Source organism: Thermoascus crustaceus (assembly GCF_041956765.1).
Source record: "Thermoascus crustaceus strain CBS 181.67 unplaced genomic scaffold VTN00scaffold_6, whole genome shotgun sequence".
Taxonomy (NCBI): domain Eukaryota; kingdom Fungi; phylum Ascomycota; class Eurotiomycetes; order Eurotiales; family Thermoascaceae; genus Thermoascus; species Thermoascus crustaceus.
This window is the reverse complement of record NW_027192532.1, coordinates 1,168,373-1,181,364: the sequence shown is the minus strand read 5'-3', so window position 1 is coordinate 1,181,364 and position 12,992 is coordinate 1,168,373. Positions and strand designations below refer to the sequence as shown.

The 12,992-nt window shown below is 50.5% G+C and overlaps 3 protein-coding genes across 3 annotated transcripts; 1 reads left to right on the top strand and 2 right to left on the bottom strand.

Moving 5' to 3' along the window:
• Positions 1–966: 966 nt before the first annotated feature.
• VTN00DRAFT_8744 (uncharacterized protein) lies at positions 967–3,552 on the bottom strand (the record flags this gene model as incomplete). The annotated part of the gene is made up of 3 exons (XM_069435627.1): positions 967–2,606; positions 2,683–3,210; positions 3,273–3,552. The coding sequence occupies 3 exons, from the start codon at positions 3,550–3,552 to the stop codon at positions 967–969; spliced, it is 2,448 nt and encodes an 815-aa protein (XP_069285554.1).
• A 1,467-nt stretch (positions 3,553–5,019) lies between these two features.
• On the top strand, positions 5,020–7,774 carry VTN00DRAFT_8743 (uncharacterized protein; the record flags this gene model as incomplete). Its single annotated transcript, XM_069435626.1, has 5 exons — positions 5,020–5,232; positions 5,340–5,696; positions 5,749–5,926; positions 5,988–6,051; positions 6,109–7,774. 5 exons carry the CDS (start codon positions 5,020–5,022, stop codon positions 7,772–7,774), a joined length of 2,478 nt encoding a protein of 825 aa, XP_069285553.1.
• A 482-nt stretch (positions 7,775–8,256) lies between these two features.
• VTN00DRAFT_8742 (uncharacterized protein) lies at positions 8,257–9,612 on the bottom strand (the record flags this gene model as incomplete). The annotated part of the gene is made up of 1 exon (XM_069435625.1): positions 8,257–9,612. The coding sequence occupies one exon, from the start codon at positions 9,610–9,612 to the stop codon at positions 8,257–8,259; it is 1,356 nt and encodes a 451-aa protein (XP_069285552.1).
• Between the last annotated feature and the right edge of the window lie 3,380 nt (positions 9,613–12,992).

Here is a 12,992-nt window from a genome sequence, read left to right as displayed (position 1 = left end):
TCTGTTCCTAAAACATCTTAGAATATCTCGTACGACTCACGTGTAACTTACGCTTGCGGCTCTTGCTGTACCTACTGCACACCTTGTGCCCCGTGCTACGGAACAAAGCAGCTTGCTTCTAGAAAAGCCGAAGACCCCTGATCTGCCTTCCACGTTTACCTTAATCCGGTAATAACGACGGGGTCACCCCTTTTTCGCATCGCTTACTATACATAGTAATAACCTCCCTTGCTAACTAAAATGGAGCCCTCCCCGGCCGGGCCCGGTTTGCTTTTTAAGGTTCCAAGCCTCCAACTAGAAGTCCAAGCGAACTTTCGAAAATTCGAAGAAAGTTCCGCGTAATATGTCCGGACTAGGTACTAAGGGAAGGGAGGTAGTCTGCGGCCCGTCCGCTGTCATTGTATTGATACTTGTTACTCGTTCGTGTATTAGTAGTCATGTGATCTCGCTTTTGGAGGTTACTTGATAACAAGGTTCCAATTCCGCGGCGGAACTGGAAAGGCAGGGTTGTACTGGGATCGGGAAGGCACATCCAGTGCTTTGTGATACTCCATATGGAATTTTTTTTTATAACTTGCTTTACTTGGCTTTATCTGCTAGATGTATGTAGATGTTACTGCATTGTATCTATCTGAGAGATCTACACAGGACAATAATATATCCATAATCTGATTTGACTACTACACGGCAAAGCAGAGATACATATATATATATTTGAAAAATATGTTCGACTCATGTGAACGTAAAATATAACTGCATTGCGTTGAGTTGCCATCTAACATCCGACATCACATGATAGCGAAATCGGTAGGGTACTGTACTTTTTTCATCTCACTCTTCTATCTACACATGTATCTCTTCTCACAAGACAAACAGAGGGGAATATCGTCCATCTTGTTCTTCTTTCTCCAAAACCAGGGCACCTCTTAAAGAGTGCTCTCCAAGGTTAGGTTAGATGAGGTAGATTTACTCATCCCACTTCTCCAACCCCTCCAACACGCATCCTTCCTCGCCTTCACCCTTCACCCGCAACTCACCGACCTCGTACACCGTCTCGCCTTCCTTCTCCAGCACCTCCCGGACCGCGGCCTCGCAGCCCTTCTCGACCACAATCACCATGCCCACACCGCAGTTGAACGCACGCGCCATCTCCGCCGCGGAGACGTTTCCGGTCTTCTTGAGCCACTGGAAGACTGGGGGCAGGGCCCAGCTTGTGACTTTGATGTGGGCGGTCAGAGTGGCCGGGAGCATGCGGGGGACGTTCTCGATGAGACCGCCGCCGGTGATGTGAGCGAGACCCTTGATCGCGGAGGGGGAGGTGGTGGTGTGTGAGGACGGGGTGGTGAGCGCTTTCAGGAGGGGTTTGACGTAGATGCGGGTTGGGGTGAGGAGGGCTCTGCCCAGGGATGTGTTGTCGTTGTTGTTGATGGTGAAGGGAGCCGGGTCGTGGTAGCTCAGGCCAGACCGCTCGACGATCTTCCGGATCAGGGAGTAGCCGTTGGAGTGCGGGCCGGACGACGCCAAGGCGAGCAGGACGTCTCCGGGCTTCATGGCCGAGGTATCCGGCAGGACGGTCCGCGCGTGCTCGCCCGCCGTGTTGATGGCGCCGACGGCCGCGCCGACCGCGTCGTAGGTGTCGTGCACGAACAGGCCCGGCATCTCCGCCGTCTCGCCGCCCACCAGGGCGCAGCCCGCCTGGACACAGCCGTCCGCGACGCCGGACACGAACGACGAGGCTGTCGCGACGTCCAGCTTTCCGCACGAGTAGCAGTCCAAAAAGAACAGTGGCTCGGCGCCCTGCACGACCAGGTCATTCACGTTCATCGCGACCAGGTCCACACCCACCGTGTCGTGGATCCCCATGGCGTGTGCGATCTTCAGCTTAGTGCCTACGCCGTCGATGGCACCGATCAGGGTCGGGGAGTGCGGGTGGTAGGATGAGTTGGCCGCCGCGAGGGAGAAGGCTCCGCCGAAGCCTCCGATGATGGCGTCTGAGCCGGGCCGTCGGGTTCGTGCTACGGACGACTTGATCCGGTTGACGAGCTCGTTGCCGGCGTCGATGGAGACACCCGCGGCGGCGTAGGTCAGGGCCTCATTGTTGTTCTCATTCTCCTTTGCGTCCCGGAAAGCGCGGTGTGCAATGTCCTTGCGGTAATGCATGCCCTGGAAGTGGATCGTCGAGATGCCGACGTAGCTCTTCCGGACGGCCTCCTCCAGGCTGTCAGCCGTCGACGTCGCGGCGATAACTCGTCCGCCGGACGTCTGCAGCTGGCCGTCGACCAGCGTCGTGCCGGCGTGGAAGATCATCGTGTCCGCGGGTACCGGGTCCAGCGTGATGGGACGGCCCTTGGCGTAGGACCCCGGGTACCCTTCCGCGACGGCGATGACGGTCGTAGCGAACTTGGGCTCCACCTTGAAGTTGGTAACACCGTCCAGCCAGTGCTCCGTGCAGGCGACCATCACCTCCGCCAGGTCGGTGTCGTCGCTCAATAGGGGCAGGAGGGTCTGGGTCTCAGGGTCTCCGCCCCGGACGTTGTATTCCAGAACTTTAGGACCCTTCTTGGTCATCATCAGACCGGTGAAGAGAATACCGACGAAGGGGAAACCTATTTTTGTAAATTAATCAGCATAAGATAGAAAAGAAACGAGTCAGACGCAGATATAGTATTATTAGTGACCCACCTTCTCTTCTCATGCCGGTGATCGTCGGCTGGATGATCGTCCGCTCGATCTCTTCCAGAACCTCCTTCGAAGCAATCCGCGTGGGGGCGTAGCAGCCCATGCCTCCCGTGTTCGGACCCTGGTCGCCGTCAAGGGCGCGCTTGTGGTCCTGCGCCGGTGGGAGGGACTTGGTCGTGTAGCCGTCACTGAAGGTCAGGATGCTCAGCTCATCGCCGTCGAGGTATTCCTCGATAACGACCTCGTCACCGGCCTCGCCGAATTGACGGTCAAGCATGATCTCCTTGAGAGCCTGGTGGGCTTCCTGCTTGGAAGTCGGGATGATAACTCCCTTGCCCGCGGCCAATCCACTGGCCTTGATGACAACGTCGTAGTCGACGGAGTCGAGGTACTTGCGGGCAGCCTCGTAGTCGGAGAAGTTCTCATACGCCGCAGTCGGGATGTTGTGACGCTTCATGAAGTCCTTGGAGAAGGTCTTGGAGCCTTCCATGCGGGCGGCCGCCTTGGACGGGCCAAAGCATCGGATGCCGACTGTTCGCGGCATTAACACTCTATTCTTAACACACTACTTGATAGAGCTGTTGTATACATACCAGCTTGGAAGTAGCCCTGGATACCGTCAACAAGGGGAGCCTCCGGGCCAGGAACGACGAGGTTGACGTTGTGTTTCTGCGCCAGAGCCACGAGGCCTGGGTAGTCGTCGACCTTGACGCTGGCATTTACGATCTTGGCGGAGGTTCCCAGACCGGTACCGCCATTGCCAGGAGCGACGTAGACGATGTCAACCAGAGGAGACTGGCTCAGCTTCCAGGCAAGGGCATGCTCGCGGCCGCCGTTGCCGACGACGAGGATGCGCAACCGTTCTTGGAGCATCTTCGACGCGGCGTTCTTGACTCAGATCTGGAGTTGTCAGCTGTTTGGCCTACATTATATTGAAACGGTGCATGATTCAGATGATTTGCAATCACTAGTGTATCATTTTGATAAGTCCCACATGCATAGGGGACCACGAGAGAAGACGCAAACAGAACCAGGACTTTTCAAAACAACATCATAAAATTCAGAAAGGGGAATGATTTACTTTATCAAATTGTACAATATAAAAGCCAAAGACAATTGAGAGAAAGAAGACAGTGAAGGTCGTCGACTCAATTCACGGAGGGACGCTCGGTTGCCGATATCGTGGGGTTATCGCAGCGCAGCCCACAATACTGATAAATGACCAGAACAGAAACCCAGACAAGAACTCTAGGGGAAAGATAAAGCAATCTGCAGTCAGACAATAACTTACCTCACAAGAAATAGGGATATAGAGGGCCGTCAGACGGTGATGCGTTGACGAGCAGCTCGTCCGCAGAACCGCATCTGGAACTTTTTTTCTCGCCGCCATCGGATGCGGGCACGTTTTCTCCGACCCCGCCGAGAGAGTCGCCCCGCGGAGACCAGACTTTGATCTTTTACGACGTTCAGCCTTCCAGATCTTTTTAATCAAATAATAGTCTGTTTTTTTGCTAGTTCTGGCTAGATTTTACTTTAAATCTTCCAAGGAGCTGGGATGAACAGTATTCGATTTGATTTCTACCCAGGGAAAATGCTTTCAGACGCTATTCTAGTGATAAGAAATATAATGTTTTGTACGGGGCATTGGTACCGTCGACACATGCCTATCTATCTGTCCTTATTGGGGAAAGAGTCTCGTGGTCTTATTGTCTCTGCTTTCCTTGATTTAGGACACAGGGCACAGATATATAAATTCGATCGACCTTGCTGGAGAACACAAATACAAACGTCACCTAATAGTCTGTGAAGTCAGAGTGTCACACCAAGGATGAAGAAATTTTACTATTAGACTTAGGAAGTCCGTGGCGTGCTGTCCAGAAAATCGGCTGGAGCCCCGTGAAGATTGTGGTTCAATCAGAGCGATACGAAATGACTTTGGGCAGCACCGAAGTTTACCGAGTTAGTGACCGACACAAGGGTCCTGTCAAAATATCTGGTCTAGGATAAACGGATTTATTAGCAATGGCAAAGGAAGTCAGTCGATAACTGTGTAGACCATAGATAAAGCGGCACGTCTGCTCGACGATCTCATAGATACATATTTTCGCGATAGATGTTATCTTAGATCAGTGGCGAGACCTGTTCGGGAAGGCGGTGAGGCACGGGCCAACCGCGCGCCGCAAACCAGATCCACGCGCAACAAAAAAGTTACAGCGACGAGACGAAGAGAAGAGCTTTCCAGCCCCCGCCGCAGCGTTGTCTCCGTCCTTCTTTTTCCTCCATTGCACGTCCTTGATATTATCCGCCCTTTTCCAGACCTGTAGAGGACCTCCCGTCTGAATGTTACGGCTCTCCCTGCGGTCTGTCTCAGACCCAGTCCGCGGACATGTTTGCCTCTCCTGCTTAGTTCCGAGGACCAAAATTCCTGTCCGGTCCCGGTCCCTGCGATTTTACAGCGCTGCTTCGTCCGCACCTGAAGCCAGTGAGAATCGGGCGACCATCATACCTCCGCAGCCGAGGGACCATTCTCTCGATTTATCAGGAGAAAGAAAGGTACGAATCGCTCGGAGTTGTGCCCGTGTATCTCCGCAAGTGACGTCTCGTGTCGTCCAAAAGCATTTACCCGACCATCGACTAATCCTCCCCATTATTCATTATAGGAAAACATCCCCAAGCAGTCTGGACAAGATGAACCTCCAAGTATACACTCCAAACAGGATCCCGGCGATTCTGCCACTCAGGCTGCAAGCCCGGAGAGCGGCGTCGACAAGGCTGCCAGTTCTCAGGAAGATGGGGCTGCTACCTCACCCGATTCCGGGGAGGACAAGTTAACAATAAAAGAGAAAAAGAAGGAGGCTAGAAAGCAGGCTAAAGCTTTAAAGAGAGCGGAGCAGAAAAAGGCGAAGAGGGAAGCAGCGAAAAGGAAAAAAGAGATAAAAGCGGTTACGAAAAAGCTCAGATCTTCACCGGCTGCATCGGTAGCAACGAGTGAGGCAGCAACGGAGAAAGGACCTCTCGTAAGTTCCCTTCCGTCTGGACTTGCAATATGACATTGCTCACTGTCTCTAGAAGTCACAGGACAAATCTCGCATACTAGAACACGTCCGAAAGGCCCAATCCAAAGCCAAATCTAAGAAAGACCCTGCCGTTCCGGACCCCAATTCGAGTGAAAAGTTGATACATTTGAAGAATAATGTGAGCCGGAAATCAACTGGCACTCTCCATGCGGAGAACCTCACAATTACTCGTGAGTATCAATATCCCCGAACAGTACCGTACCTCTAGGTTCTCTGACTTGTTCCTTAAAGCACTGGACATTGAGACAGCGCCGGTACCGAATCTCTCCTTCGGGCTTGAAAGAGTCTTGTTCAAGTAAGCTTTGATATCCTCCGATTTTCTCTGGACGGAGCTAACGAGCTTTATTGTCAGCCCCGGTGTCTACCACCTTCGTGATCCGCGTTCCCGTGTCTACAACTTTGACCCGTATCTGGGCTCTATCATGCCTGTCACGGAGTTTGATTTCGATGCGCTGAAGCAGTACATTACCTCGTCCAAAGACGAGACGCTACGGGAGATAGCCGTAAAGGAGCGCAAGAAGTATGTGGGCTCGTCTTCGAGCATGACTTCGGTTCTTTCGCACTTTCACTATCTCCTGTCCGCATGGCGAGCGATCAACATCAACAACCTTTCACAAGGCTTCCCCGACAGAATGCGCAACTTCACGCGTCTGCTGCGAGCCCCCGCCGCCATGTTTCTGCATTACCAGGATGGCATCTACGCGATCGATGCGGATAAAGAGTTTGACAGTGCCAACATCCTCATGAATCTCGGCAAATCAATGGAGAAACTGCTCACCTTGCCTAAGGAGGAGTTCGAGCGCTACAGGAGGTCGAGCCAGAACAAGATCTCGGCGGAGGAGGAGCAGGCTACTCCGGAATCCTACCATTATTCTACTCAGGGAGATTTTATAATGCGATCTCAGCTTGATGCACACGACCCCCGGCTCCCTGGGACCGGGATGTTCGACTTGAAGACTCGAGCTGTTGTGTCCATTCGAATGGATGCGAGAAACTTCGAGCATGGGTTGGGTTATCAGATAAGAACTCGATTTGGCGGTTACGAGTCATACGAACGCGAGTTTTTCGACATGATCAGGGCTGCATTCCTCAAATACTCCTTGCAAGTGCGAGTTGGCCGCATGGACGGGATCTTTGTGGCGTTCCACAACATCGAACGCATTTTCGGCTTCCAGTATATCAGCCTGCCCGAGATGGACGAGACGTTACATGGCCAGTCCGACACTTCCCTTGGCGACGCCGAGTTCAGACTCAGTCTTTCCCTGTGGAATAAGATTCTTGATAAAGCAACGGCGAAATTCCCGAAGAGATCGCTCCGTTTCCACTTTGAAACTCGCGACGCGCATATTCCTTTCATGTACATATTTGCGGAGCCTGTGACGGAGGAAGAAATCCACGCCATCCAGACGAAAAACCAAGCAGAGATCGAAGAGTTCCAGCGGCGAGTCTTGAACCTAGGACCAAAGGAGGAAGCAGGGGATTCGACAGTGTCTGCGGAACCTTCGGGCGCCGAACCTGAAGAGGTGCAGAACTCTGCCGAGTCGCCAGACAGCACTGACGTGAAAGCAGACGATTTGGCTTCGAAGCCAGAGTCGGCTGCAGAAGATGACTCTTCGCTAGCTTCTGATGAGCAATCCTGTCAAGGGCTTGCTGATAATCAAGAACAGCCTCGCGACCTGCTCGCGTTGGCGCTAACTGTCACCAACAAGGTAAACGGTAGACAGGTCGAACGACCGGTCGACTTCACCTCTAACGACAAGTGGTCTGTGGACTACGAACTTTGCGAGATCGAAAACCCGCACGCATGGCACCTGTACAAGGCATGCCAGAAGCGCCGGCAAAAGGCGCTTGAAGGCAGAGGCGAGGATGAAACCGACGTCGCTGGCAACGGCTACATCCGGAAGCTGCGGGAGATTAGCCAGCAAGGCCGGCTTTATCGAGCGCAGGAGGATCAGCTTGATCGGGAGAAGGGCATCGTCGTGCTGAGTGACCCCATTCCACAAAAGAAATCGGATTGATAAGAGTCATGTTGAACGTGTTCTCCACCGTCTTGCTTTTGTTCTTGGGTACCATTTGAAGGCCTTGTACAACACCGTGTTACATGTATGGCTTCCCACTATTCGTTTGATGTCTTATATCCAGGGGCATGCTCGGGATTTTCTTCCATTGGGCCACGCTGCACTGGACCGGCTTCTATATTATACCGTGACGATCATCTATGAAGGGGGATTCTGCATTTCAGGGTATTGATGTGTATATGTATCATAGAGGGCGTTTGTTTTCTTTTGGTCGCATTGTCAATATAATTCCTTGGTTGGCATGCTTCAACCCAAGAAGCTGTGTATTCCTTTTTGGACACGCGCTCTAATATACGACTATCATGATGCTGATGATGCTCCTGTACTCAAGGTCTCAACAAAACCTTTGGTTAATCTTTTTGCCAGTGACCATCCATCATTTAATGTCCATAACAACTATTGGCATTATAACAGGAGATTCATCACTGCAGCTTCGGAACCGTCCAATCAATCCACTGCGCCTCATCAAACTCAAAAGTCCCATCCGTATACGTAACATCCGTATCCGCCGGCTGATCCAGCAAGAACCTATCCACAAACGCAAACAGATCCCTCTCCTGAGAGGCCGGAAATACACAATGCTCATGATTCCCGACCTGCGAAAACCCCATACGATCCTCCACCCCGAGCGCCGTCCACACCTTCCTCGCCGTCTTCATGCACCCGTAGCAGCTCATATTCCCCAACCACTCGATGCCCGTGTTCTCGACCACAAATAGACCTCTGGGCGCAACCAACCCAGCCAACATGTGATGATCGAACGGTAACACATCCACATCCGTCTCCGCATACGCATCAAACCTCGTCGAGAACCACACATTCTCAGTAACAATCTCCCTCGCCGTCTGCACATTCTGCCCGGAATCCCACATCGCATCTGAGAGCCTCCAGCACGCGGCCCCTCCGGACCCAGACTCCTGCGGGATCGTGAGCGCGATCCGCTCATCAAACGCACCTGCGACGAGTACGCCTTTCCCGTTGCGCGAGCAGCCCGTTACCCCGATCCTATCGACCCTGATCTTCGTAAGAGGAGCAATAGTCGGACTCTCCAACGCATCTAAAATGCGAGAAACGCCCCATGCCCACGCGATCATGGCGCCGGCGGAGTGGTTCGCGCTGTAGAGATCGTAGAATTTTCCGATTCCGCGACTTTTGGGGTCGGTTTGGGCTGCGAGGTCTGTATTGTTGAATGTGATTATTGCTATTTTGTCGTTGTTACTGTCCGCGGTTGTTGTCGTTGTTGGGAGGGGAATGCTTAGGGATCCGAATGCTATGACTGCCGGATATGCTCCTCCTGGATTGATGAGATTGGTGGTTCCCTTAGTGGAAGAAGGGTAGGATATGTTGACAGAGAAGGAGATCTCTCGTCCTTTTTCGACGCAGTGGATCGTTAAGGTCCCTGATCTCTCACCCCGGTCCTCTCCCTCACCCTCTTCGCCCTGGTTTGAGGTAAACGACGCCGTCATGACCTCCGGTCGAGGAGGGAGCTCGCCCAGCTCGTACCGCTGGAACAGCGCCCTGACTTGTTCCTGGCGGCATTCCAGGAAGGATTGTTTGGTTGTTGCGCGGTTGTCTGTGTGACTGTTGGGGTTGGCGTCGAGGAAGCGGAACGGGTCGGGCAGTTTGGGGTTTGTTGGGAGAGGGAGGTCACTTGGGAGAGGGGAGGAGCATGGCGATAATTGTCTTGTCTGTGAAGGATGAAGAAGGAGATTTGAGAGGATGGTCGGGATGAGGGTTGCGGTTGCGAAGATGAAGAAGATGGGAATGTGGAGGCTCATATTGCGGATGTAGGTATGTACTGTATCATGTGATTTGATATTCCATCGCAAGTGTAGTTGTCAACTAGAAACACAGAGTATCATATGCAATACTATTAAATATTTAGTATTAGATCTCGGTCTTGTTCTGTCCAATACTTTTTTGTTACCTTCAACCGGTTCGGTGTGGCTGGTATTCTAGGCTAAATACTTACCTGGGTACGACTATGATAATAGGCACGTTATATATCAGCCTATATTACCTGTCGTCATGTGTCCTTCGACTAAATTCCTCCAATGGAGCTATGTACTGTACACATATGCCATGAATGAATACTATACGTGTTACCGGGCGAGCAGTGTCCTAAGAGGGCTGAAATCAAGAGATCCTAACTGGAGAGGCAGGTAGAGCTCCCAGTGGGGAGTAAAATCTGAGACAAATTGGAAATTAAATTTGATTCAATCTTGAAAATTTCCATTATAAATGAATTTCAGGCTAAGCTTTTCAGAAGATCTCGCTTCAAGCCTCCCGCGGGACTCCTTTTCGCAATAAGTGGTGGGGGAAAAGGTCAAGGTTTCTATGCGAGAGCTACCTCTCCACTCTGCAGGGGGCATCGGGTAAATGCATACACATCTGTAACTACATCCCTGTACAACTAGGTAGGTAAGCAATCGGAACCTGAGCGGATGTGGTGGGGGTCAGTCCATGCGGGGTAGTCTGGGGTAGGTAGGGTAGGTGGTGGATGTGGAATGTTCATCTTGCTGTGAGCACAAGCCAAAGCTTCCATCATCTTAAATAACACACAACTGCATAAAAGCTGACGACTAGTGGACACTCTTATCCTGGTATTGCCACTGTTCTGGGAATGAGACGACTTGGCCTGCGATTTGTGGTGCCAATACCTCCGACAGTGGAGTGTTTTTTTTCTTATTCTGCTGTACTTATAGTTGGCTTTGTTGTTCGCTCCCATGCACATGTACGTCTACTACGCGCTAATTCAGCCTTGCTGGAGAGTTAGGGCATACCCTTAATGGGACCCTTTCTTGACTGGTAGATGAGAATGAAAAGTTCAGTCCTAGTGCTGTTCCTTCTGATGAACTATAAGTGACTTTTATTCCTTGGGTTTTCTTGGGCAGCACCAGCACCACTATTCTGACACGGCTCCACCAAGCCACAGCTGAGGTATCTTCCTGTGTTTTCTTATTATTATTGTTGGTTTAGATGTTGTCTCTGCACTGCCACAGCCAGTTCGGATTCCAAGGAAGCCCCTTGAGTTGTACAGTATGGAGACAACGGCTGTCAAGATCTGGGCATACAAGTGACAGCTCTGACACCTGACTGGTGACACTCTCAAAGCTTGTTTCCACCTTGGCTAGGTAGGCACTACCTCCGCGGAGTTAATCCCCATGAAGGTGCAACAGCAAAAATACTAGGTAGGTAAAGTAGGTAAAGTTTTCAAGAGCTAAACAAATGAGGTCAATTTATGGAGTGCCTAACTTGAGATCTGTCTGGTTAGGTAGTACTTGTTCTCCAGACAGACAGAGTCACTACTGCGGAGTACTAGAAGGCGCATCTCTTAAATTGTTTATCCGCGATGTCGTCCCAGCTTAGTGGCTCTTACAGGGGATGCCTGAAAGGAGACCGAGGAAAAAAAAGGTCATCATAACCGTAAAGAAAAGACGAGTTGAGTCTCACTTGGATATTATTGCATTGTAACTTACATTACACACACACAACCTTTATCAGAGTTTTGGAGTTAAATGAAGTGCATACCTTAGGTACATACATTTTCCTCACAAGGTTTTCTTAAACTTAGGGTTACGGGTGTTCCCGCGGATGACCCGGCCGGCATACTGTATGTAGATAAGATAAGGAAAGGAACCGAACCAAACGGTGTTTGCTTGCAAACAAACAAACAAAAAAAAACAGCGAATTATTCCTTGGGATGATTTGCACAATTATTTTTTTTGTTGCAAACAGAGTGCGAGTCAACAATACCCAGAGCTTGCTTACCTCCGGCCCACAAGACCAAATAACTCAAATGCTACTAATAATACTACCTACCTACCTACTGCTGCCTAATCTCTAGTGTATGTTAGTAGTGCAGAGGCTTCTATAGGCAGTTAGGTACGCACCTAGCTAGCTAAACCCCCTCCGTTGTTCAGGTACAGTACATATACTGTACATACATGGTTTACCATGGATAAGTTACCTAGGTAGGTAGGTACTGTGGTATGTAACCCGGAAAGATTCCCTAGTGTGGTGCGCTCCCACTGACAGGGATATTGTATGTACTTAGTGGGCCTGGTGTTCTGATGTGCATCTGCTTTTGCATTTCACTCACTGCCAGCATTCTTAACCACCTGATCAGTTCAGCCATATTAATGTAATGAATGGCCTTAGAGATGGAAGGCAGTAGGAATAAGCCAGGAGCAATTGTCAAAAGGCAGCATTCAAACCACACCAGCATTATTGACCAGCATTGACCAACTCTGATAAATGTGCACTTGGTGCTTGAACCATATCTCTGTACAGTACAGTAGATAGATTCTACATATAGTGATAGATAGTTAATATTCATATATACAGATAAAACCAACATATCCTCCGAAGATCGATATTGCACTCAGTCAATTCGATTCTATTTACACTGCCGATCCCATGAATTCAGGACCCTATGCCATAGAAATATCCCGTATGTATGTACAAGTTCAGAGACCAGAGACCCCACCCACCAAAGCTTGTCCGTTCAGGCGATGTTATGCACATGAACCAAAGTAAGGTATCTTATCTACCTCCACGTCCGTCCGTCCATAAAAAAAGAGAAGAAAATAAAAAGCCAGGCCGCCCTGAGAAGGGAGTGACAGCTTCTCCATCAGTCTATCTATTTACCTTCCAAATCAAGTCACATGCATGCGCCCCTTCATTTCTCTTTTCCTTTCCATATTGGCCGTTTTTGCCGGAAGCCAGAAGCCAGAATGCTGAAATGCTGAACGCTGAACGCTGACGCAGATGCAGATGTAACCAGTCGAAATGCTGGCGGGACAGAATTAAGACACAAAGGAAAATGCATGAGATGAGCCAGAGAGTAATATGCAAGACAAGCGGAAAGCCAGGCATTACCGAAACCATCAAAAGTTCCTGAGAGCTGGAGGGAATCATGTGCGCCACGATATGAACGCCAGTTAGGTATGGGAGAAATGCAAGAACCTGAAAGACAGAATACCAAAAAGGATGCCGCAACAAAGGGAAACTAAAAAGGAAAAGCGGGGAATAATGGTATGAGAATGACAGGGAATGGAGATGAAAAATGCAATGTACCATTGCGCGGGAAAAAAAACCCCGACAGTGGTACATTGCATGTGCAGAATCGTGTATGAAAATACGAGAAAGAAAAGAA